Below are 26,928 nucleotides of genomic sequence, written 5' to 3'. Positions count from 1 at the left end.
CAGCATCAAACAAAGTAGATAATAAAAGCAAAGACTTTTATTTTTTTAATTGGGTGGGGAGGGGGAGGGGTACTAGTAAGACAATATTTGAAAGATAATTGGTATCAATGTGTGTAGAACTAAGTTAGATAATATTTGAAAGATAGTTGGTATCAATGTGTGAAGAACTAATGTGGATAATATTTAAAAGATGGTTGGTATTAATGTGTGTAGTGATAATATTTGAAAGATAGTTGGTATCAATGTGTATAGAACTAAGGTAGACAATATTTGAAAGATAGTTGGTATCAATGTGTGTAGAACTAAAGTAGAAATTATTTGAAAGATAGTTGGTATCAACGTATGTAGAACTAAGGTTAATTATAAGTAAAAAAGAAAAAAAGTAAAAATTATTTATTTATGAAAAATAATATAAACATACAAAATAAAGTTGTTGACTTTAAAAGTCACTATAATAAAACAAAGATATCTGAAATGGATATTTCTAACATTTATTTAAAACGAAAGTTTTGAAATATTTGCACAAGATGGAGTAAAATTGGTTGGTTAAAAATGAACAAAGAAAGCTATTGACGAACATCAGTTGGAACATATTTGTAGAGCTTCATGATGGTGGTGCAGATCATCAGGAACTGGAACAACAGGTTTCCGCTCACCCCAGGCTTTGGATAAGGAGGGGGAGAGATCGCGGTTTTATCAGTTTCGAATATGAGGGAATGCGTCTCAATGTTCGCCTGATAATTTTGGAACTCTTGGAACTCTTGGAACAGGGGAGAGATCGCAGTTTTATCAGTTTCGAATATGAGGGAATGCGGCTCAATGTTCACATGATAATTTTGGAACTCTTGGAACAATATTGAGCTGGATGTAAGCATTGTCTGTTGATAGCTAGGTATCTGCATCATCACTATGAAGGAGCCAGGGTTGCTCCCTGAGACGGAGTTGTGATCATCTCCAGTGTTTCAATCTGACTGCCGGGCTGGGATGTGTAGAGGGGTGAGGAGGGAACGAAGAAGCGAGGGTGACATGTGAGCGCTTCATAGAGGAAATAGATAAACACGTCTTGAGAATAGTCATCGGCATCTGAGTCGGTAAAATCGTCTTCCTTAAATTTCAAATTTGTGTTAACAAAAGTGTTTCAAGATAAAATATTTAAAAACCTCTAACAGTAGAGGTTGTGGGAATATTTATCCCAATTCTAAAAATATATAAAAATAGAAATAAAAGGAAAAGGAAAGGTTAAGGAAAGTTACATATTTATTGTTTACATTATATTTAATATAAATTGGTGGTGGATTGTTAGTATATTTCGACGATTAACTAACAACTTTTAGTTGGAATCTCGCTTAACTCTTGAATCTCCAAAGAAAGGCAAAATCAGATTTAAAATGATACTCTTAAAGGCTTTTTCCGATGAAGATTGAATGATTTAAATATGTTTATTTCTTTTTAAATTCATTATTGTTAATTGTTATTTTCTAATATAATTAATTGCACATTTTTTTCTAGAAACAGTGGGTGGAAATTATCAAAATAAAAAATTTCCTATTTAAAAAAACAACGAGTTTTTAGACCACCGTTGTGATTTAGATATACCCCTCTTTTGTAACTCTGGTACCTTTAAGACTGGTTCCTTTAAAATGTTGACGTCATTTGCATTATTTTGGTCTGCATGAATGTCACATAGTGACATTCTAGTTACTATACATGGTATAGATTTGTTTAAACAACTGAATATCGTAATTACAATAGTACCATTCAATAAAATGAATGTAGAAAATTATGTCAATTGTGGTTTCTCTACAAAGCAATTTTGCGCATTTCTGCATCAACACCTTATGAAGACAATTGTCAAGCCATAAAAAAAACGATATCTTCCACAGTATTGATTAGATAAAGATTCGAAAGGTACTGCTGTGAATTGGGCAGTCCCATCGTTAATAAATGCAAGGACTGAGCTCCAATTTTGATGCAGGATCTCAGGATAGAGTTAAGCTACACTGTGTACTTCGCAGTCCAAAAGTATCCATCGTAAATGTATGTCAAATGACTCTATAGTGTCTTAGAACTGAACTTTTCCTTTTTCATTGTTAACCTTCCTTCTTGCAGTTATATATTGTGTACTGCATACTTATAGAATAATACACAAGGAAGTTAAACTGCTGAGAAATACTTACCAGGAAGGATGCTTTTGGAAATACAGTGTACAAAACTTGATCTCGAAATCTACTGCGACAACTTTTGAACTTGAAGGGCCTTGAAGTTTAGCTATATATTTATAAGGCTGTTAACGTTTTTATTTTTTGAAAAACGATCGTTTCGTTATGAAAACAACGACAAAAAATCTAAAACGAAACGATAGTTTTTCAAAAAGTTCGTCTTTAAAAATGGTCGTTTTATAAAACGATCGTTTATCACAGCGATCGTTTTTATAAAAACCGTCGTTTCAGTAACTATCGTTAACGACGAACCTTCATTAACGATAGTTAACGACGACCCTTCGTTAACGATCGTTAAAATAAATTTCAACAATTTAACGATCGTTTTTTCAAAAGCGATCATTTTAAAAAAAAATCGTAAAAAACGATACAAATCGCTTTTATAAAAAACGATCGTTTCTAAAACGATCGTTATTCGTTTTTTAAAGTTCAAAACGAGTGGGTCGTTTTTAAAAACGATCGTTTTTGAAAACGATTGAAAAACGAAACAAATAACGATCGTTTAACGACCCATTTCGTTAGTTCAATCAAAATTATCGTTCGTTTTCAATCTATTTCGTTCATTTTCTCAGTGAACGATGTTTCAGTGAAATCGTTTGTTCAATTATATCGTTCATTCAGTAAAAAAACAATCATTTTTCAAAAGTCTGTTCCAAAAAATCGTTCGTTCAGTAAAAAACCTAACTTTTTAATCTTTTGGAAAACTAGTTCGTTCATTAAAAAATGATAGTTTTTTTCAAATTTGTTCGAACGATTTAAATCATTCGATTATCATTCTTTAAAAAAAAAATAATAGTTTTTTTCATTTCTTTGAACAATCCATCGTTGAACACCATCGTTTACGAAAAATTTAGTTTGTTTACAGAAACGATGGATTGGTTTGTAGTCGGTCACCACAAGTATTTGCTTCTGAAAACTTTCTTTATTCACTAATTAAAGCTGGAGATTGCGGTTGTTAAAGTGTACAAAAAAAACTAATTTTGAAAAGCTCTAAAATTATTTGGTTTTTTGAAAATGTGAATTTGTTTTTCTTCATCTTGCTGAGATCAAATATGTTTTTAACATGGTTTCTGCTTTTCATGAACATCAAAACTAGCTATAAATAGATTATTGAACTAAACCCGGAGGTTTTGTTTAAACCAAGAATACTACTGCCTAACTGCTTGGCCAGGTATATAGATGTATATATATACTTGAACAAGAGGGAAAGCGGGGAATATATCAACGATATTATTGACTAAAGTTAAACCTAGACGTTTGTTAAATATTTATTTCTTCCTTAAATGTTGTCATATGTGTTACGTGTAATGTCTAAGAAACTTGAAAATATAGAAGAAGGAAGAATTTAATTTAATTTTATAGACATCTTAATTTAAATCCCCAAAAAGTCAAACTAATTGAGTCTTCGCCACAAACTCTGATTTTCTAATCTTTGTATCTTTGCAACTCAATGTCGTAGACCTTAGATATTTCCAACAATTAATATTGTTATATCAAATAATCTAAGTTTGAAATATAACAGGTGTATTTCCAACAATTAATATTGTTATATCAAATAATCTAAGTTTGAAATATAACAGGTGTATTTCCAACAATTAATATTGTTATATCAAATAATCTAAGTTTGAAATATAACAGGTGTATAATATCAAGTTTCAAAGATATGGGTATTAGAAGATTAGAGTTTGGGGTAAGGCTTAATTCATGTGTAAAGTAGGTCATTTTTTAATGATATATGCATACAGTTAGCCTATATAAAGGTATAAAGGTAACAAAGTATCAAGCTTATATAGTTGAAGATGATCGTAAATATAAGTACAGAATAAGTCCTGTCAAATCGTCTCCATGAAGTCTCATACTTTTTGTTCAACCCTGTATATAATAAGCCTGGAAAACTTAAATTATTTTAGTCCCCGTGCGTATGGGATACATGAACAAAAACGGGAATGTAGTAACAAAATAATTAAATTTTTTTGGATAAAATGTAGAAATTTGGGTTGTCATTCCGTGATTCACTAATTTTCAAGTCCTAAACACTACTTCTTAACTGCAAGATGTTTAAAGTTCATCATTTGTTCATATTTATTACATCTACAGCTGATAAAGGGTTTATTACATCTACAGCTGATAAAGGATTTATTACATCTACAGCTGATAAAGGATTTATTACAATTTCAGTTTGGAAAATTCAACTCCTCCTCTTTAATCTTAATTTTTATCAATTTTAAGATTAAAAAGTTAAATTATCAAAACTAATTATCATAATATCAAAATAAGAATGTGTGCATTTTTAATTTCAAATTTCAGCATTTTTTCTTCTTTTCTCGTTTCTCCTGTTCTTGGTTGAATCATTTATCGCCAATTCTAAAAAGAATAAAATCACATTTTAGCTAAAATTAGGTGCAAAACAGGATTTCAAATTTACACTTTTTCTAAATATCTTTAAATATCTGTCATACTCAGAGTTAGCTCCAGATTCAGTCTCAGTTGCGGCAGTAAAATCATCCTGTGGGTTCATAAGGTTTAAACCCTGCGCCCAAGGCTTCAAAAAATGCATCTGTTCTTGAAGCCTTTCAGCCTTAACGTAACATTCATGTTAAATAGGTTGTAAGCGTAATTACAAGTGACCCTCCACGCGAAGATTGCAACGCCCGAAGCTTTGTCTGGTCAAGTTTACATTATTTAGATATCCTAATGTTTCTTTATTTTCATTTCCAGTTTATCTGTGAAATTAACTTGCGCATTTCTTGTTGCTCTTTGAGAACTAAAGAAGTAGTACTGTTGTAAATCGGGCATTATGCCTTTTTTGCACGGAGGGTCACTTGAAATTCAGTTTACAGTTTAAATTTATAAAATTAAGTTTATATTTTAATTCTTGAACTTAGGATCACAATTATAAGCCTATTTATTCCCTCAAAGATAGTTCAGGATTACAGTGTTCAATCAAAAAATCAGTTCAACTCAAAAAAGTAAATTTCGAGCTTTTCTTTTGATAATTATGAAAATGAAAAAAATTAGGCTTTTCAATATAACAATATAATAATCAGGCCAAATGGGGTTAATAGAAATTGTAAACGTATTTTCAAGTCCAGAAAAAGATTGTCAAGACCAATTCACAACGGTACCTGCCATCTCAAGTCTCCATGTCAATAATGTGACTTACTATACATGTTGTTTTTTAAATATACCTTATTATTTGATTTGATCGATTCCAACATTTTCCAGAAGACCGGCATATAAGCTCGCTTCTCAGTTCTCAAATCAAAGTACCCAGGAGCCTATTTTACAGTTTATAAATCTTTAATCAAAATTTTTATTTTTATTTTATGTTTAAGTCACTAAAGAACCCTTAAAAGTGTTGCAAGATTTAGATTTATTTTTAAATCTGATATCCATGTTTTTAACTTAAAAAAGTGACTGACAGATTGTTGTTATTGAAACAAGTGAGAAAATTGTTAAAAAATAAACTCATCTCAAACCATAAAACGATGATATATTCCAAATGATTGATCTGGTAAAGGTTCAAAGGGAACCGTGAATCAGACCTACAGCTCTATCAATGGAAAGTTATTTGGAATTTAGAGGTAATTTCAAATGACCCACTATTTATAGGGAGCTTGTACCCTTCAAAGTACCATTCAAATACCCTTCAAATACCCTTCAAAGTACTTTTCAAATACCCTTCAAATACCCTTCAAAGTACCCTTCAAATACCCTTCAAATACCCTTCAAAGTAACCTTCAAAGTACTCTTCAAAAACCCCTCAAATACCCTTCAAATACCCTTCAAATACCCTTCAAATACCCTTCAAAGTAACCTTCAAAGTATTCTTTAAAAACCCCTCAAATACCCTTAAAATACCCTTCAAAGTACCCTTCAAAGTACCCTTAAAAGTACCCTGAAAAGTACTCTTCAAATACCCTTCAAAGTACCCTTCAAATACCCTTCAAATACCCTTCAAATACCCTTCAAATACCCTTCAAAGTACCCTTAAAATATTCTTTAAATACCCTTCAAAGAACCCTTCAAATACCCTTCAAAAACCCTTAAAATACCCTTCAAAATACCCTTCAAATAACCTTCAAATTACCCTTCAAATCTTTGTTTGATCAAAGATAAATAAAATATCATTGTTGTTCTAGCCTTAAATTAATTAGTTTCCAAATTGTGGATTTTTAATAAAAGTGATTTCTGCAACATTTACCTTGGGATTGTTTAATTGCATCATGTTCCAGAATGCGTGCATTGGCGGCATATACGCTCGCTTCTCTGTCATCAAATCAAAGTAACCCTTACCCTAGGTATTATTCGACGAGGTTAGAGTAAATATAGTATATATAGTATTATTTTATAGTGTTTTATCAAAATCATAGTTTTCTTCAATATCAGTAAAAGCACTGAAGACGTTTTTGCAAATGACTTTCCATTTTAAAACTGCCAAGTTTGATTGAAATGATACCTTTAAACCTGTTTTGTCATCAGTAATGTGGAAGATATCGTTGTGTTTAAAAAAATTTTATAGAGCATCCACAAATGTAAACAATCAATTTTGAAAGAGAAATCATGCATTTTTGATAAGTAACCCCCAATATGAAATGAAGAGTCACTGAAGATTACGCTTATAGTCCCTTTAATACCTGAATATTTTCTTCATGATTCTGTTGTTCCTTAAAAAAGAGAGTCATACAAACCAGCTCTATTAGCTATAAATTATGGAAATATTTATATTCAATGGCTAATATACAGTGCAGGGGATACAATGAAGACGATTTTTACTATTCCAGTTTTTATTTTAACAAGATTTTAAAATACAAGTTTACAAACTAAAAAAGAGAAGCAGTAAATTGAAAGCTTCTCTGTGTTAATATGTCTAAGTGAGTCCATTTCTGTTTGAAAGCTTGGTAGAAATAAAAATTTAAATCGAAAGTCGTCTTTAATTTATTGATCCATACTACGATCCGAACCTAGAGAATCAAGTTTGAAAGGCTTATGAGATATTTGATATCAGTTAAACTCTATAGAACATAAGACACGTACGTAACCAGTCAATTTTAAGGCCCAAAATAGCAGACCACATTAGGAAAAATTCCATGTAAAAACAAATTTTCGAATGAACGAGAACATGTCTTAAGAAGACGACATGTCTCAAGAAGACGACATGTCTTACGAAAACGGCACGTCATTCTCTAAGTTTCCACATGCTTGTCGAAAATATTGTAAACAAACAGACTACAGGGAACATTAGTTCCAACACTTTGCCCATTTCTAACACTGAGTGTTAGAAATTTACTGTTTCAATATACAGTTTTAGCCATTTTTTATAAATTATGGTGTAATTTTGTTCTACTCGACTTAGATTTAAAGATATATACACTTGAAAAAGATAACTTTGCATATTTGGCCCATTTCTAACACACAGTGTTAGAAATAGGTTTTGGAACTAATACCCCCCGGACTAAAGAGGAGCCTGTAATGCAAGATTTACAAAATTTTGAATTACCTTCTTTTTCAAGCGCATTTCTTTCAGTCTTTTCCAATGCAGGGGCAAAGTCCATCTTCTTTTACTAACATTTATTTCACTGTCACCCTTGTAACACAGATATACTATTATTTACATAAAATATGCTATAGTTATAAATTTGAACAGAAGATGAAAATTCATGAACTCAGAATTGTATTCAATACTAGTTTACTAATAAGTATAGTGATGGGCATTGTTTTTCTGAACGAAAGAAATTTTTCGCGAATGAAACAACGAACAAAGGGACGAACGAATTTACTAAACGGACAATTTTACTGAAAGGCCGTTTAGTGAGAAACAAACGAAATGTGTGGAAAATGAACGATAATTTTGAAAACAAATTAAATCAGTTTTTTGAGCGATTAAAAAAACTAACGAACATTAAATAAAATTAAAAAACCCGAACTCGTCCATCTCTAAATTTACAGGTAAAAATGTAATTAATTTAAGCACCTTGGAGATGCATTATTTTTACCCAGCAAATAATTTCTTTACCCTGTCTCTTAAACATTTGGAAGAGGTGTTCCGTGGGATATTATATAAAACCATTGTCGTAGCTCAAACAAAGTTTACAGCTGGTTTACAGCTGGTTTACAGCTGGTTTACAGCTGGTTTTGTTGGAGTTTTCAGTAAAATAGTATTAATATTGCATTGTAGCATGGACTGCGCAACATTCTGTGATAATCGGCAAGTTTTTTAAACTTCTGAAGTTTCGGTTAAGGACATGCAAAAAAACACAAAATTGTTAATAAACAAAAAGAAAAGAAAAAATCCTAAAATATCTTCCGTTAAAATTAAAATCGTTGATAAAAGGAGCTTTAAAGAAAAACAAACAAATTGTTAACAGTAAACTATGTATTTAAAGGGACCGTTCACTTATTTGGATAATTTCATGGTAAACTAATTAGCCTGTAAGCTATTCCTTGGTTTTAGTCTTAGTTTTCAAAGATATCTATGACCAGAGAAAAAGACAATTTATCGTTCAGAATTCCGGTTGGAAAGATATGATACCTTTGAAAAGAAACTATTTTAACGTTTTTTTCAGTAACAACAGCCCAATAAAATCCAAAATGTCAGCCATTATACAATAAAATATAAAACTTTTGATTTTAGAATTAAATTAACGTTTTTCATGTTCAAACATGATTTAACAAATATACACGTTTAACCCTATCTCCGCTGGGGTACTTGAAAACCAGGATACGCTGGGGGGGGGGGTCAATTTGACCCCCCCCTCTAAATCCCATGTTTTATGTCCAAATATGACAAATGATACATCATTAGAAAGCTCTTGTGCTCTACTTTTAGAATCTGCAAAAAAAATTTGCAAATTTGCGAAAATTGAATTTTTTATCGCAAAATCCAGTTTTATAGTAAAAATGTTTGCAAAAAAAAATTTGTCCAAAAAATGACAAATTATACATTTTTGAAAAGCCCTTGACCATGCCATTTCAAATATGCAAAAATTTTTGCAAAATTTTAAATAACCTGATTTTTAATCAAGAAAAACTAAAAATGTGCAAATTTTCTTTGACAGGTTTTTTGCAAAAAATTTGCAATTTTTTTTTCGCAAAACTTGTGCAATCCGTTTCCTTATGTCATAGGCTTTCCAAAAAGCTAAATTTTATCAAAATCTGACAAGTGAAAGTGGGTCAAAACAAAGATTTAGTTTGCTACAGGCAAAAGCAGTCATTCAGGCAGTGTGCCTGAGGACTCAGGCAGTTAGTATTAAAGCCCGGTTTTAGGCCTAAAGGGAGGGCTTTGGGTATGTAAGAAAAGTCAGAAAATTTCAACAGCCTCAGACCAATACTTTTTGAGTTATGTAAAAAAAACTACAGGGGGGGGTCAAATTGACCCCCCCCCCAGCGGGAATAGGGTTAATACAAAGACGACTTTCTCTCTCAGACAAACAGGTTCCTAGATTTCATTTCTTCAATAAATCACGGGGATTTCTGGGGAAGTTGAGAAAACGTATCAAACCGTCAAATGTTAAAAATAAGTTATATTTTGAAATTAGATAAGTTAAAATAATTTTTAAAAAATTAAAGATATCTACAATTAACTATTAGATGCAGGGTGACCCTAGAAACATGACATCGGTGAATAGTTTAAAATGTCTTCGAATAATTTGTTAAGTTGTTTGAGACCAAAAAGAATAATAAAAAATATTGTATGTGAGTCATCTTAAAGTAAAATTAATTCCAACGTAAAATATATTTGAGTAAAAGATTTTTAAAGTCTTTAATATCTAATACAGTATATGGAAGAAGACATTCAATTTAATTTAATATTTGAAAATTTCTTTTAATCCATGACTATGTCAAAAAGCATCAAATAGTGTCTGCAAAGATATCATACCTTTGCACTGGAATTCTGAATGATAAATTTGCTTTTTCTCTGGCCACAGTTGTCTTTGAAAAGTAAGACTAATATCAATAAATAGTTAATAGGCTGTTTAGTTTACCCTGAAATTACCCAAATAAGTGAACGGTCCCTTTAAACTAACCGTTAACAAAGGGCTTAATAATAGTTTGACTATGCCCAGCCCTAATTGCAAGTATACTTCAGCGCGAGGGCCAACTATAGGACGGAGGTACCTAAATCTTCACTGTCTGAGCTATGGGGCCCTTCGAGCTGGAAGCATACCGCAGTAGCGAGTCGGAGCTGCAGTTTTGTCCAGCATTGGTTCAAATGTTTACGTAGTAGGGTTTCAACGCAAGTGGATTTTACTTGCGCGAAATACGAGAACAGTTGCGCGCAATACGAGAACAGTTGCGCGCAATATGAGAACAGTTACGTGCAATACGAGAACAGCTGCGCGCAATTTTGCGCAACGGAATTCCGATTGGAAACCCTATCAGCAAGTAAATTATCAAGTTAAGACCTGTTTATTTTTCTGCATCTCCTCCATCATTTTCCAGATTGCTGGCATAAAAACTCTTTTTATCACATGTACAGCATCGTCACTCTAAAAAATAGGGAATGAAGCGCTATTTTCCATAAAACGCGTGATTTTTATCAATAACCATAACTTTTCCCTTTGCATTTGCTCCGTTATATCCATATTGCTCTGTTCATGACTCAAAAAGTATTTTCATTCTAAAAAGGAACAAAGGAATAAATTGGGTTGAGAAAAAAGAATGAAATAATCCGTGCTTGCAAATTCCATATTTTCTGTGCATATCAAATGCGCAAATTGCGCAGAATGATTAAACCCAATAAATGTGCGCAAATTGCGTATAAATTGCATGTCAAGTGTTAATTTCCTGAAACAAAAGCCATTATTCGCATAACAAGAGCAAGGAAAGATTATGAAGTAAAAAAAATGTGTGCCATGTTGAGTAAACTTTTTTTGCAAGTCTTTTTCTTTTGCTTCTGCAAAATTTGAGATCGTGCAAAATTTTGGAATTTCATGCACATTTTGCGGAATTTTTTGCCAGGGAATTTGCATGGAACTGCGCAAAATTTTACACAATTTTTTTTTAGTGGAAACCCTTCTTTAAACATTTTAATTTCTTACCTTGGTATCTTTCTGCATTTTTTCCATCAGTTTCCAAACTCCAGGTGCAAATAATCCTTTTGTGACATAACCATCTTCATCCTTAAAAGACTTAGAGGATAGTTATGACCTTCAAGAGTTCATTTTAATCATTAACTATTTCATTTTGCTCCATCAATTGCTGAAATAATAACTCTTTTCATGGCTTAAAAAAAACATTTTCATTTAAAAATACATATAGGAACGTTGTTTTCTGTAAAAAAAAAGTTACCATGCTTTCTCTCTGCATTTGTTCCATCATTTTCCAGATTGTTGGCATAAAAATTCTTTTTGTGACATGCAAACCGTTTTCATCCTGAACAATGGAACTCGTAACTACTTCTTTCGTTTGTGTGTTTCCTTAATTGTTGTTATTGAAGAAGACATTTTTTTAAAAATGTGTCTTTTTTCATTCACAAACTGCAGGTTTGTTAATTAAATCCATGCCCAGCTCGCTTACCTTAGTATTGGATTTGATTTCTTCCATGATTTTCCAGAAAGCGGGCATGACAACCCTTTTCTCATTGTTAGATTTGATTTCTTTCATGATTTTCCAAAAAGCAGGCATGACTACCCTTTTCTCATTATTGGATTTAATTTCTTTCATGATTTTCCAGAAAGCGGGCATGACAACCCTTTTCTCATTATTGGATTTGATTTCTTTCATGATTTTCCAGAAAACGGGCATGACAACCCTTTCCTCATTGTTAGATTTGATTTCTTTCATGATTTTCCAAAAAGCAGGCATGACAACCCTTTTCTCATTATTGGATTTAATTTCTTCCATGATTTTCCAGAACGCGGGCATGACAACCCTTTTCTCAATGATCATCATCTCATCATGGTCATTCTTAAAAAAGATTCAATTTAACCCAGAGCTATGGAGACATCAAGAGAATAAAAAATGTTATAGCATTATACCTAAATATCATTATAATTGTATAAATTAATAAATAGTCATGAAATAAGCAGGACTATTTTTGTAAGAGCTCCATACAATTATTAAATTAAAACTATAATATCTCCAGCTTTTCATATCATGTATGATTTAGATAACGATATTTTATAATTTCATAAGATGTCTCCGATTCTGTTAGTTTAGAAAAATTGCTTTTCAATAAAATTGTCCTTTCAGTAAAAAAGGATAATTTTGTTCCAATGTTTTTTTAATCGTTTGTTTTTGTTTTTTTCGTTAATTTTTTTATTTCTTTCTGAACGAACCATGTGGAGTTTGTGCATTGTTCGTTTTCTTCTGAACGACAACATCGTTCACGAAAAATATTGTTTGTTCTTAAAAATTTGTATGTTAACAAAAACGAAACCCATCGCTATTTCAAACTAAACAATACGGGGGGGGGGGTTACCTTCATTGTGTTATAGCGTTGAAAAAATGGTCTGATACTGTTTAGTTCTTGTCCTTCTCTACTCCCGCCCTTTATCTGTAACTTTACTTTAATGAAGGGTTGGTTTACTTCAATGTAGGGTTGGTTTACTTCAATGTAGGGTTGGTTTACTTCAATGTAGGGTTGGTTTACTTCAATGTAGGGTTGATTTACTTCAATGTAGGGTTGGTTTACATGCAGGAATTAAAAAATCGTTGCGTGAATTCCGTATTTAATGCGTCAATCGTGGTGCACATGCAAATACTCAAAATGCGCCAAATGTCAAATTACATGTCAATTAAATGTTAAATTCGTGCATCAAAACTGTAACAGAGATGTACACTATATATGCGGGGTATGACCACCCCTGGATATAGAAGTGGAATTATAATAATCAGCCTTAAATTGAGGTAAATGCTTGATTCACAATACGAAAGTTCTGATAAACCCACATAACTTCAAATTACAAAATATATTGCAGTAATTCTAGTTTTATCCCAGAATCAAATTATCATTCCGCTTCTATGATATTATTACTGTAAAGTATCCAACTTAAAAGACCTAGTTTATTGAAAATGTCCATAAAGTAGACTTTTGTAAAAAAAAATGTATTGATTAAATAATATAGTTTTTTTTTGTAAATTAATGACTCTGAATTAAAATTGAATGATCCTCCAGCTGAATAAAAGTATTTCTAATTGAAAATTCATCATTTTCAAATTTATCTTTTTAAATGACTTGTGAGGTTATGCAGCAGAGGGAAAAAGAAGAAAATTTACCAAAATGTATTTATTTTGCAGACAGAAAACATTCTATCTTTATTAGTTAACCCTAAACAGACTGGAGGGACGTTTGGCGCCGCCCCCCCTGAAGTTTTTTTGTCCTAGCACTCTCATTTTGGACACTATCATTGTGAAATGAATAGTGATTTAAAGGATTTTTTGTTAAAAAATATTTTATTTTTATTTAAAGGGTGTGAAAAAAAAAATCGAAAATAGCCCATAACTTTTTTGTGACTAAAGCTACAGATCTAAAAACTATATTTTAGAAAAGCCCTTGAAAAGTGGATGTAGAAATATGTGTTACACTATGATATTTGTTTAAAACAAAAAAATATTTTTTTCATTTTTTTACCCTTTTTTAGGCATTTTTTCCCACCCTCCCTAGCACCCAAACTATTAAAGTTATCGGTCTAATTTTTTTTTCTTTGAGCTGGCCATGAAATTTTTCTCAGAAATGCTCAAAGGTTAATTCTAGTTAAAGGGACTGTGTACGTAAATTCAAGTTACCCTCCCGGCAAAGATGACAATGCCAGATTTACAACGATAACCTTAAAAGCTTTGTCTGATGATGTATGAATAAAATATTCATTTTCTTTAAACAATTCAGTTTCTAGATCAGATTAAGGTTTCAAGGCTACCGTAAATCAGACATTGCAATCTTTGGATGGAAAGCTATTGGTCCCTTGAAATTACGCTTACAGTCCCTTTAAAAGTTTATTTACCTGCAGTGGTTGGGCAAGCTCTTCTTTTAAGCTTTCCAGGGGAGGTGTGTATCTTCTTTTTTCAGCCTGCAGCTCAACCACATCCTGACAGGTTAATCTTTGTTTTGTATATTGTTTAAAACTTTAAAAATAATGATATTGCAATCATCAATGCAAAATAAAAAGCTTAGATAATAGATATTTAACCAAATTACCCTTTTATGAAGTCTGTTATCCACGTACAAAAAAAATTAATTTGCTCATTTTTATGAAATAAAAAACTAGACACTATCCCGGTTGGGTAGTTTTCGTCTATTATAGGTCGGGGGGTGGGGGGACTGAGAATAGGGGGCTTTTAGGCCGCCCTTTATCCCACCGTTTGCTTTGAAAAGTTTTTTTTCAAAATTATGTTGGAAAAGCGACAAATTTTGAACGTTGTAGTGCAAGCCATATTAAGGTATGGGGAAAAGAAGCAGAAGCATGGGTGGAATCACAATCGGGATAGGGACAGGGTTTAAGTATTATTTTGATAACAAAACTGCATAAAAAAAATATTGATAAGTTAATTTTTTTCCTCAAACGCATTTTATAGTATGGTTGCTTCTCCTTTGTATTCATGGGCGTGACATCTATAAAAAAAAATTTTATTAAAAATAGGTCTTTCGAAGATTTTAATATATGTAGCATATTTTAATATTTCCAAACAAATTTCAAAATACCTCCAAACCAAATATCTAAATTAAATCAAAATATCTATATTTCAAATAACTAAATATCAACCAACAAAATATCTAAACACCTCCAAACCAAATATCTGAAAATCATCTGAACCAAACATCCAAATCACCCAAACCAAATGTCTAAATCATCTAAACCAAATATCTGAAAATCTCCAAAGCAAATATCTGAAAATCCTCCAAACCAAATAATTACCTAAGTTATGCACTGCTTCAAGTTTAGGTAGATAAGCCGGTACACCGCCACCATTTCGGGGAACATCTTTCCATTGTTAAAAGAAATCATTTAAAAATAAGAATTCACGGGATTTCAAAACTTGTGAGATATCCCTGATATCTTGTTTAAAATTTCTATCAAAATGTTATCTGTAATTTTAGTTATTATACGAACATGATAAGGTTTTTTTTAACAGTGTTTTTAGTAAGATACACTTTTTTGTTTTCATATTAGAGTGTACTGCAGTATATGCAAGAGGAATTTAAATGAAGGAATATTTGAGGAACTTCCCAAAGATGATGTGTACACTGTACAGTGTACTGCAGTTTCTGGGAGGAATGAAAACAAAATTAGTGATGCCTAGGCTGAGTTTTTTTTAACATGCTTCCAAGAGCCCATTTAAAAGAGTATCGTTGAACGAAACTCCCGAGTTTCCTTTTTTGGGGTCTTAACATTTGTGTAGATTTTGATTTAAGAGATTCGAAAAAAATGGAGAATATAAACAAATTGAAAAAAATAATATTTTAATACAAAAGTATTGATATTCACAAAACTGCCTGCAACTCCATTCGCGAAACCCGGGTTTTACAACTGGTTTTCATAACGATGTCTTAAGTTTTGGGCTCAGGAACTGCAGTACATCTGCTTTATAATCAAAAATGTAAGATTCATGATACACTTTCTTATAGTTCAAGAAAACAAAAGTAAAAATTATAAACATCATGAATTTTTTTTATATTTTTCCAAAGGGACTCTCAGCGTAATTTCAAGTGACCCTCAATGGACAGATTGCTTAATGCCCGATTGACAACCGTACCTTTGAAACTTTTATCAAATCAATAATATAGGCAAAGAGAAAAGAATATATATTAGAGGGGAATTTAGAGAATCCTTCGGTATGAATTTTTTCAGTCCCTTTCAGCCTGAAAGGGAGTTCAAAGTGTACAAATCATGTAAATGTTCACAAATTATATGCAGTAGAGTACATTAATACAGTATGTTCCCTAGACTATCCATTTCAATTTCGAATTTTTAAAGCTTTTAAATAAACTTTATAATGAATTAGATGAATAAAAAAAATCATTTGATTTATAGTTATAACGGAAAATCATCGTTTGTAAAGTGAAAGGCATAGAGTCTACGTGAAATGATCATTGGTCAATTATGAAACCAGCCTATTTCATAATTTGGTTTTCTTTTAATATTAATTTTAGATTTTCTATAGAATGATATTCCAGGGCCCAAAACGTTATATAGCATAAATATGTGAAGTACCCCTGCAGTATGGAAACAGTAAAACAAAATGGCCGTTTTACAGTTTTTTCTAGTAAATTCCCCTCTAATATATATTCTATTCTCTTTGAATATAGAACATCGTCGTATTTCTAGCATTAAAAGTGTTTAAGTCTGTTAATTTCTATATGTTTTCCTGCAGTAGAAATGCACAGGTCCCGTTTGAAGAGAGCCCGCGGGTTAACCTAATTAAAACATGGGCAGTGAACCGGGCATTGTCATTTTTGCATGGAGGTTCTCTTGAAATTACGATTACAGTCCCTTTAGGTTTTTTTTTGAATTAAATCTTACCTCTGGCAGGTTGATGGCCTTGAATATGCCTGTAAATTGAACAGTTTAAGGACAGATTTATTTTATTATCCATAAAAAAATACCGAAGACGACCCACTTTTTTCCAATCAAAGCCAAAATTTTTAAAATCTTAAACTTACTCTGAAGAATTAAAATATATTACCGAAGTTAAAAAGTAGATTTATATGGTTTGGTTTCTTCTAAAAAGTTTATAGAAAACTTCAAACATTTAAAAACAGTATTCTGTAAATAAAAAAAATTGTAAATTATTAAAATAAATATTTAGAAGGAAACCATTTTAACCCGGAAAGAAAATTTATGCGAAAAAAAACTCGAATTAAAAACAAACCTGCAATTTTATTGAACAATTTTTCGGATCGATTTTTTGAACATATATAATATATGTTCGCCAATCAGACTTCTGTTTTTGTATTTATTCGTAGTTTGGTTTTTGATGGTTCCGCCCTTCATTTTTTAAAGTTTTTAATGGTTTTGCTGTTTTACTTTCTTTGAAGGTAGTAGTTGTACTTCAAATGAAACAATTCTTTAGGGTTTTAAATACAAATATATGCCAGAAGTGTCATTATGAGCATTGCAAGTTTTTAACAAGGATGTCTAAACCCTAGTTCTCTAAACCAAGTTTTCTTTCTATCTAATAACTAATCTGATATTAAAGGAAATTTATTGGGGCCAGAAACTCCTCTTGATCTCACTGATCCATTGGGGGGGGGGATTTGCCCCATTAGCCCCCCCCCCCCCCCGTATACGCGCTTTGGATAGAGTATGCAATATTTTCTACAGCATCGTAATAAAACACAGTTTCATGAATGGGGTCAGGCAGGTTTGGAGATACCAATATTCGTGTTTAGAAATATTATTTTATGTGGTTTCGTTACATTCACTTTTTGTTTTCTGATTTATGAAATTAAAATCTACGCAAATGCATGGCCTCCATAGCCCAAAGAGAAAACTCGGTAAACTTCTTTTTCGGGCTCAGACCCCGTTCTCTCTAAAGATATTGGTCGTGTAGTTCACGTACTTTGGGAGACGATGTGTTGGCCGCGAGATGTCTCATGTTAAATTCTGATAGATAGATAATTTCTCCGTACACTGACGACCAATATAGGAGACGCCAAGTTGTCGACCAATGTAGTTTATGGAAGGAACGGCCACTGACATATCGATTAGATAGTATTCTTACAGGGGTCTATACAGGATTTTATCCAGATGGGAGGGGGGGGGGGTCACTTACCCCTGAGCATCAGCCAACAAGAACCCTGCGAGAAATACAAACCAAAGACCTAAATTTATGATTACGTATTTTAGTATTTATTATTTTTTATTTTTTTGTTATTTAGGGTTAGGTTAGGTTAAGACACTTTCTGGGCCGAGCGCTGCGGCTAGGATGGGCTAGGGGGCCGTGCGTGGCGGCAACGGGATAGATTAGTTAAGACACTTTCTGGGCCGAGCGCTGCGGCTAGGGGGCCGAGCGTTGCTGCCACATGCACCAACCTCTTTTTTCCTGATGTTGCTCAGCTCTTTCAGGAAAGCTGGGAAATACATTCTTTTCTTGACACCCGGTAGATCGTCATCATTCTAATAAACAAGCTTTAAAAATGTTTTTTTGAAAAAAACACTTCTGGTTTACCGACTGGCTGCCTGGAAGGGGAATTAAATTGACCCCCCCCCCCTTTATTTTCTTACTTTATTTTTATAAGAAATCTATAACATTTGATACGTTTATGGAAAGCCCTTGGGTTCTACTTCAACAATATAAAAAAATGGCAAATTTGCAAAAATTTTAAAACCTAAATGTTTAATCAAGAAAAAACGGAAAATGTGCAAATTCTCTTTAAAAATGTCTGTGCAAAAATGTGTGCAAAATTTCTTTGCAAAATTTGTACAGTATGCTTGCTTTTGTTAAAGGCTTTCCAAAGAGGATTCAGGCAGTGGGTATAAAAGCACAGCTTTTAGCTTTCTGTAGAGAGCGGCATGGGTTAGTAAGAAAAGCCAGAAAATTTGAGCTTTCTAGCGAAAATACTTTTTAAGTTATAGCAAAATGATTATAGGGGGGAGTCAAATTTACCCCCCCCCCCCCCCTTCAGGCCAAATGGGGTTAATAGAAATTGTAAACGTATTTTCAAGTCCAGAAAAAGATTGTCAAGACCAATTCACAACGGTACCTGCCATCTCAAGTCTCCATGTCAATAATGTGACTTACTATACATGTTGTTTTTTAAATATACCTTATTATTTGATTTGATCGATTCCAACATTTTCCAGAAGACCGGCATATAAGCTCGCTTCTCAGTTCTCAAATCAAAGTACCCAGGAGCCTATTTTACAGTTTATAAATCTTTAATCAAAATTTTTATTTTTATTTTATGTTTAAGTCACTAAAGAACCCTTAAAAGTGTTGCAAGATTTAGATTTATTTTTAAATCTGATATCCATGTTTTTAACTTAAAAAAGTGACTGACAGATTGTTGTTATTGAAACAAGTGAGAAAATTGTTAAAAAATAAACTCATCTCAAACCATAAAACGATGATATATTCCAAATGATTGATCTGGTAAAGGTTCAAAGGGAACCGTGAATCAGACCTACAGCTCTATCAATGGAAAGTTATTTGGAATTTAGAGGTAATTTCAAATGACCCACTATTTATAGGGAGCTTGTACCCTTCAAAGTACCATTCAAATACCCTTCAAATACCCTTCAAAGTACTTTTCAAATACCCTTCAAATACCCTTCAAAGTACCCTTCAAATACCCTTCAAATACCCTTCAAAGTAACCTTCAAAGTACTCTTCAAAAACCCCTCAAATACCCTTCAAATACCCTTCAAATACCCTACCCCTGAGCATCAGCCAACAAGAACCCTGCGAGAAATACAAACCAAAGACCTAAATTTATGATTACGTATTTTAGTATTTATTATTTTTTATACACTATAATATTTCTGTTATTGATGAAATTATATAGAAAACTATTTTTTTGTAATAATTTGATAACTGTCAATGGTAATGTTATTGGTAATATTGGTGTATATATATTATAAGTAATTTTAAATTTCCTTTGCAATTTTGTAATTTTTTATTTAATAACTATTTTTTTCTTTTTTTGTTTGTAATCATTCTGAAGAATATAATTTTTTGCATGCAATTATATTGGAAAAGTGTCTATTTTATTGTAAATATATTGCAAATTGTCAATTTTTATTGTAATCATTATGGAAAATGATATTATATTTACTGTGTAAAATTATCTATTTTTTATCTTTATAATCAAGCTCTTTGCTCATAGTATATTAGTATGTATATTTATTTATATGTCAGCTATAGTCGGCCAAACGCCTAGACTGAAAATTTTTGAGGGAACCCTTGAGTACCCCCGGCCCCCCGTGGGAAAAAAACCAAAAGAATTCGAAATTCTTTTCTTTCCAAAAATAAAATTTTTTTTTTTCAAAAATCAAAAAATATTTTTTCAAAAATCTAAATTTTTTCTCAAAAATTCGAAAAAATTTTCCAAGTGTTTTGTAAAATTCCACGGGCAACGTCGGGCACTTCAGCTAGTTTTAAATATTTTAGTAAAACTTGTATATTTTTAAATTGTACCTGGACCAAGCATCCGGCCTGGCATCTCGGTTAGAAATGAATGAGATCGGAGATTATGGAAAAATATAAAGACTTTAAGAAGATGTAAAAATAACTCTTAAAATAACAAATATTTTTCCATTTTTTTCACCAAACTTTGGAAAAATTAAAACGGGTTGATGATATTTATTCATTTTTATTATTTTTTGTCATCCTATTCTTTTCCTTTTTAGGTTGCTTGCGTGGGTATAAACATAAAGAGCTTTCCAGATGAGTCCCAGCTAAGCATTGGGAGAAATATTAATTCTTAATTTGATCTTCTTTAAAAACATGAAACTCTCCAGTCTTCAAGTACATATGTATTATGTGTAAAGTAGGCTTTAACAGGGGCGGATACAGGATTTAAGTGAGGGGGGGCAAGATTTTTTAGGAACAAAAAAATTCATAATTAGAAACAAAAAATCGCTTCGGAGGCAAAACTTTTTTTTGACTTAAAAGACTCAAAAAGAGTCCAAATTAATGACTAAAGACTAAAAACTAGATTTTTAACTTTTCACACATTATAGTTTATTAAGACAGATTTTTTTCCTGTTTTGCACTGGGGTTTCTTTCCCTTAAGCATGCTATTGAGAAGCTATACTGAAAATAGGAACAAAAAATTCCAATTCCAAATTATGGGGGGGCTACGCCCCTCCCTGTGTCCACCCCTGGGCTTTAATGATGCCATGTCACAATAATAAAGAAAATGTCGCAATTTTCATTATTGTATGTGCTGTGAGGTAATTTCTTTAAATGTCGACCGTGCAACCTTTCATGAGGTCAGGTGAGTGATTTTCTACAAAAAAAAAATCTTAGAATTTCTTCATTATAAATTTGCATCTTGGAATAAAAAATGTTTCGCACACCATGAGCCTTTAAAAAATGAATTATACTTAAGTTCAATGCAGATGTATTTGAATAAAAATATATTCTCTTTGTGCAAAGGAATATATATGAACATGAAAACATTTCTATTGATAAAAATATGGTTAAACATTGCTCTAACAAAAAATTCTATTATCGGATTTAGTTGAATATAAGATACAGCTTCCCTCTTGTTAATTAAAATGAAACTTCTGTTTTATTAAACTAAAAACTGCAGTTCTATTTTAAAACATTTTTAAAAACTGGATCTTAAAATGTTTTCTGATGCCTAGCTTTCTCCATCCAAAAAAGTAAAAACAATTTATGTCCTGCAGCAACTAAAATTTTTAACGTAAATTTCTACAGTTGTTTCTGTAATTGTATTTGTTAATTGCCCTGCTAAGTGCTAATATCCCTTCTTCTTTGTTTACTTTTGATATTTGAGTGCCAATGTCCCATGTTAAACTAAAAGATATTGCACGTTTAATTGAAATCTTATATGTTTTCAACCAGATAAATTTGTAATCAGCATATTTGTGCGTAATTCAAAAATAGAAGTGCTACAAGGTTACAAAGTCGTACTGTTAGTGTCGCATAAATTTGACCTTCTCAATGTCAATCTGCCCCTTTAGTAAAAGTAAATTCAGCCTATATGAAGCATAAAGTCTTACTGCGTCAACCTTGTTGCACCGGCTAGTCCTGTGAAGTACAAACTGGGACCGGAAAGGTTGACCCGGCTCGGAAATTCAAATGTACTACATCTGCCCGTGTTCTCCTTTTGTCTAGTTTACCTTGGTATATTTATTTCATTTTGTCCTTTTTCTAAATTCTATGTAATACGTTTTAATTCAATCCTGTTCTATTTAACTGTGTAAACTTTTTAACAGTCTCAGACTTTATAGCCCTCAAGTTCTCAACCTGATTATAATAAATAATTTTTAACTTTACATTACATTTACACGCTGAATTACAAATTAAAAATTTATTTATTTTATTAACACAGCTTAAAGAGCTGCGTTCTATAAATAAGATGTAATTTTTTTAATCTAACATGCGTTGTATTATTACAACAAATTTATTTTCTTTATATCCAAATGTTTATCGAAATTATCACTTTCACATTTTTAAAAACGTTTTTTCCTAATCAAAGATAAAATATTTAAACTATGATTGCTTTTCACGAAAACAAATACAAACTTGTGGTTGAATATTTGAATGTCTTTAAAGAAGAAAAGAAACTAAAAGACTTTACGAGAACTCTAGCGGTAAGTTTTGGAACTGTTCAGCTTGTGAGAGTACGGGGTCTAATATTGAAACACTGCACAATGCACAACCACAGGTGACTACAGGGGGGAAGAGGGGGGGAGGGGACACCCCATGAAACAATTTTAAGGGGGAGGGCAACTTCTGGCTTCTTAACACACGTTTTATAGATACTTATTTAAACCACACAACTATTACAACCAGGGGTGTAAATAAGGATTATCTAGTGGGGAGTAAATTCTAACTTTTTGCATGCTTAGCACACCGATTTTTTTATCCCTCCCCCTCTAGACCATGTACAGCCCTTAACCTGATTATAATAAATAATTTCTTTAATTAATATCACATTTACAACGCCCAGGAATGCATGATTAGAACTTATTGATTTCTGCTGTATATCTAAAGTGAATTATAACACAGCTTAATTAGCTGCGTTCTTCTAAAGATGTAAATTTTAAAATCTGACACAGGTTTGTGAACCATATACCATAAATTATTATGTTGATCGTACCTACGCAGGAATAAATTTTTTTATATCCAAATGGTTATCGGAATTATTACTTTCAGATTTTAAAAAGTGTTTTTTCCTAATCAAAGATAAAATATTTAAAACTATGATTGCTTTTCACGAAAACAAAAACAAACTTGTGGTTGAATATTTGAATGTCTTTAAAGAAGAAAAGAAACTAACAAGACTTTACGAGACCTCTAGCGGTAAGTTTTGTTACTATTTAGCTTGTGAGAGCACGGGAATTTAATATTGAAACACTGAACAATGGAAATTCAACAACAGGTGACTACAGGGGGGAAGAAAGTCTCAATTTAGAGTGGACACTTTTTTGATAGAATATTAGTGGAATTACATTAACTACATTTATTCTGTAAAATTTCAATCATTATGCATATATTATGTATATATATATATAAGTATATATTTATGTATGTTAATTTCACTATATTAATAAAAAATTTCTTACTTTTTAATAATCTTGATCTTTAAACTTTTTATTTTTGACACCCCCCCCCAGGATAGAAAATTCTTCTTTCTTTCCACTTTCTACTTTGATCAGAACTCTTTTTCTCATCCACAAATGTCTTTTTGTAGAGCTCCGTCATCGGATGATTAATTAAGCTGTCTTTTTTTAGTCCGCTATTGTTTGCTAGCGGAGCTTGAAAATATTCTGATTAAATTCCATAATGTATATGAATTATTTCCAAATCCAAAGATTAATAGATAAATAGATACATAGAATTATAAAGGTGACATAAAAAGAAAGATAGATAAAATAATCAAAACAGCCAAGAGCTATTTTCCACCTGATTACTTAATACTTCAATTAAAATAATCATCAATTTGTAATTGTAAACTCGTTCTGTACACAGATACATGTATTTTAGCAATACACTTTATCTATCTATCTATCTAGATTATCGATCAATATGTCTATCTTTATTCAACTTTCCATCTATCTATACAAATGTTTATTTTTTAATCCACTGGCCTTGGTTGAATTTAATGGACAGAGGAATGCATATGGTGGAGCCTTTACTATAAAAGCTAAGACTCTTTTCTTAAGGGCCATTTCAAATTTACCTTGTTTCTCATTTGCCTCTCCAATCTCCACTAATTATTTTTCTGGTTTGCATTTGTGACTTTTATAGGTTTCTCTTAGCGATAACATTGAACAAATTCTCAACAATAACTAACAAATATAAAAATTGTGAACAGTTATCCATAAGTGATAACTAATAACTACAAATAATAAAAAGACAATCGTTGTCAATTTGAATAAAAAATAGAGTAATGGTTTAATTATAAAAAACGGCTATATATGAATTTAAATATACATCTATATGTACGCAAGGTGTGTATAAGCTTTTACTCTGCCTGTAAAGCATCCTTATGTAGGGTTGTAAATCGTTTTTGAAAACGATCGTTAATTACGATCTAATGAGTTCATTTTTCAACATTGGTTTACAGAGCTGGCCCAGTAGGAGTTCATTGTGATACACAAGAAGGGGATCGAGAACGTGAACGCAGATGTATTATCAAGATCAGATCACTTAGATGAACCAAGGAAGGAAGAGAATGAAGAGTATCAGGTGGACAATGAAGTAGGAGAACTCAAGATAACTTATTCTACAGATCTAGAAGGAGATCCATCCAAGGGCGTATACAGAAATAAATCTTGGAGGGGAAGGGCAAAACATTTGGCTTCTTGGAAATCAGGCATAAGTATAAGGATGCTTTACAGGTACACAGTACACACAGTCCAATTACCTTGCATGTACTATACTTTATCTCTCCTTCAAACAAAACTAGCAGAAAAATAGAATTGTTTCTTAAAAAATCGACATTTTATTGTTAGTAATAATTAGTATTTAAAGTAGAGAAAGTAAAAGACATTTTTGAAAATGAAAATCACAACAATTATACTTAAATTCTATGAGTTGAAAAAAAAGGATATAGGTAAAGAAAATAATTATGACATGTAAAAAGGACAAATCGATTTTGCGAAAATTTTGCATTTTTTGCAACTATTTAGCTTCATTTTTCACATTTGGCTTGCTTGCAAAAATGCAAAATTTTTCATTTTTTTCACAATTTTGCTTCAATCTGTTTTGTGAAAAAATGAAAAAATGCAAAATTTTCGCGAAATAGAAAATGAAAAATATCACAAAAAAATAATGCGAAAATTTCGCAAAATACTAACGCAAAATTTCGCGAAAAATACAAAAATTTCGCGAAAACAATGGAAATTATGCAAATGAACGAAAATTTCAAACAAATTCATCAAAAAAATTTAATTTTAAGAATACAAGACTATTTTCAAAGATGGATTAATCTGCGAGCCCAATTGGTGGATGTAGCAAGTTCATGGAAATCCAAGACAAAGCTGAGGTTGAGCGATCAACTAACCATATAGGTCTTGATACCAGTTGAGAACCAGACATTGACATGGATGCATCAGAGTTTACCTGAACATAGAAACGACAAAGAAATCAGCAGCAAGGGGAAACCAAGTGGAGACGACGCAAAGGGATCAAAAGAAGTCAACGAGATATCCCGTTTGTATCCTACGAGGATCCGATAGACAACCTAAATGATTTGGATCAATTTAAACAATGCAATATGACTTAAATTGTCTTCAGGGCAACGTGACTGCCTCAAAGAGAAGAGTCAAACAACCCCTGTTATCCAGGACATACAGCAATCATGGGATTGCTTTCGCAAGATGGGACAGAGAGAAGAAAGAACGTGGGGAGGATGCTATCTCATTTGATTTACTCCCGTTTGAAATATTGTTCATTTGAACTATTGTTCGTTTGAACTACTGCACGCGGTACCACGTAGTAGTTGAATTATGAACAATAGTTCAAACTAGTAAATATATTGCTCATTGAACTATTTTTCAGTTCATTTGAACTATTGATATTATAAATGAAATACGTAAGCATAGTTTAAATGAACAAAAAAATAGTTCAAATAAACAAAACAAAAAAGTTTAAATGAACAAAAAAAGTTCAAATGGACATAAAAATAGTTCAAATGGACATAAAAATAGTTCAAATGGACATGAAAATAGTTTAAATGAACAAAAAAATAGTTCAAATGAACAAAAAAATAGTTCAAATGAACAAAAAAATAGTTCAAATGAACAAAAAATAGTTCAAATAAACAAAAAAATAGTTGAAATGGACAAAAAAATAGTTGAAATGAACAAAAAAAGAGTTACAATGAACAAAAAAGTAGTTCAATGGACATAAAAATAGTTCAAACAGACAAAAATTATAGTTCAAATAGACAAAAAAATAGTTGAAATGAACAAAAAAATAGTTCAAATAGACATAAAAATAGTTCAAATGAACAAAAAAATAGTTGAAATGGACAAAAAAAATAGTTGAAATGAACAAAAAAATAGTTACAATGAACAAAAAAGTAGCTCAAATGGACAAAAAAATAGTTCAAATAAAAAAACATAAAAAACATAAAAAACAGTTGTGTAAAATTACGGGCTCATGTTACATACTGAAAATATTAGCAGCTTATTCCGGGGCATACAAAGGGGGGACAATTATCCTCTTACCCTCCCCCCCCCCCGGGAAATTACGAAAAAGGAAACTATGTTTAAAAAGTAAGACTTGACAATAACAAAGGTTTGTATAAATTTCCTGTTGATATAAAATTTTCCCTGATGCTAGGTAATTTCCTAGAGAACCATCTTTGGACCCCCCCCCCCTCCCCCCCTCTCATCAATTTTGTATACATAGATAACACATGGATATAATTGATCATGTTGCCGCAGCGCCCAGCCCCCTAGCCTGTCCTAGCTGCAGCGCTCGGCCCCTTGGCCCTTACGCTGTCCTAGCCGCAGCGCTCAGCCCACTAGCCTGTCCTAGCCGCAGCGCTCGGCCCCCTAGCTTGTCCTAGACGCAGCGCTCGGCCCAGAAATTGTCTTAACCTAACCTAACCTAATATAATAAA

The 26,928-nt window shown here is 31.9% G+C and overlaps 1 protein-coding gene across 1 annotated transcript; it reads right to left on the bottom strand.

Moving 5' to 3' along the window:
- Positions 1 to 907: 907 nt before the first annotated feature.
- Positions 908 to 20,322, bottom strand: LOC111695286 (uncharacterized). Its single transcript, XM_023464543.1, has 17 exons — positions 20,298 to 20,322; positions 19,538 to 19,586; positions 16,682 to 16,710; positions 15,077 to 15,142; positions 14,718 to 14,772; positions 14,359 to 14,371; positions 14,165 to 14,248; positions 12,643 to 12,717; positions 11,739 to 12,128; positions 11,511 to 11,594; positions 11,261 to 11,341; positions 10,625 to 10,708; positions 7,720 to 7,806; positions 6,857 to 6,886; positions 6,424 to 6,516; positions 5,408 to 5,497; positions 908 to 1,105 (listed from the first exon to the last, which is right to left on the bottom strand). The coding sequence occupies exons 1-17, from the start codon at positions 20,320 to 20,322 to the stop codon at positions 908 to 910; spliced, it is 1,533 nt and encodes a 510-aa protein (XP_023320311.1).
- Positions 20,323 to 26,928: the final 6,606 nt, after the last annotated feature.

This window comes from Eurytemora carolleeae, unplaced genomic scaffold (genome assembly GCF_000591075.1).
Source record: "Eurytemora carolleeae unplaced genomic scaffold, Eaff_2.0 scaffold95, whole genome shotgun sequence".
Taxonomy (NCBI): Eukaryota; Metazoa; Arthropoda; class Copepoda; order Calanoida; family Temoridae; genus Eurytemora; species Eurytemora carolleeae.
The sequence above is the reverse complement of the archived record's forward strand: the minus strand, read 5'-3'. Positions and strand labels throughout refer to the sequence as shown.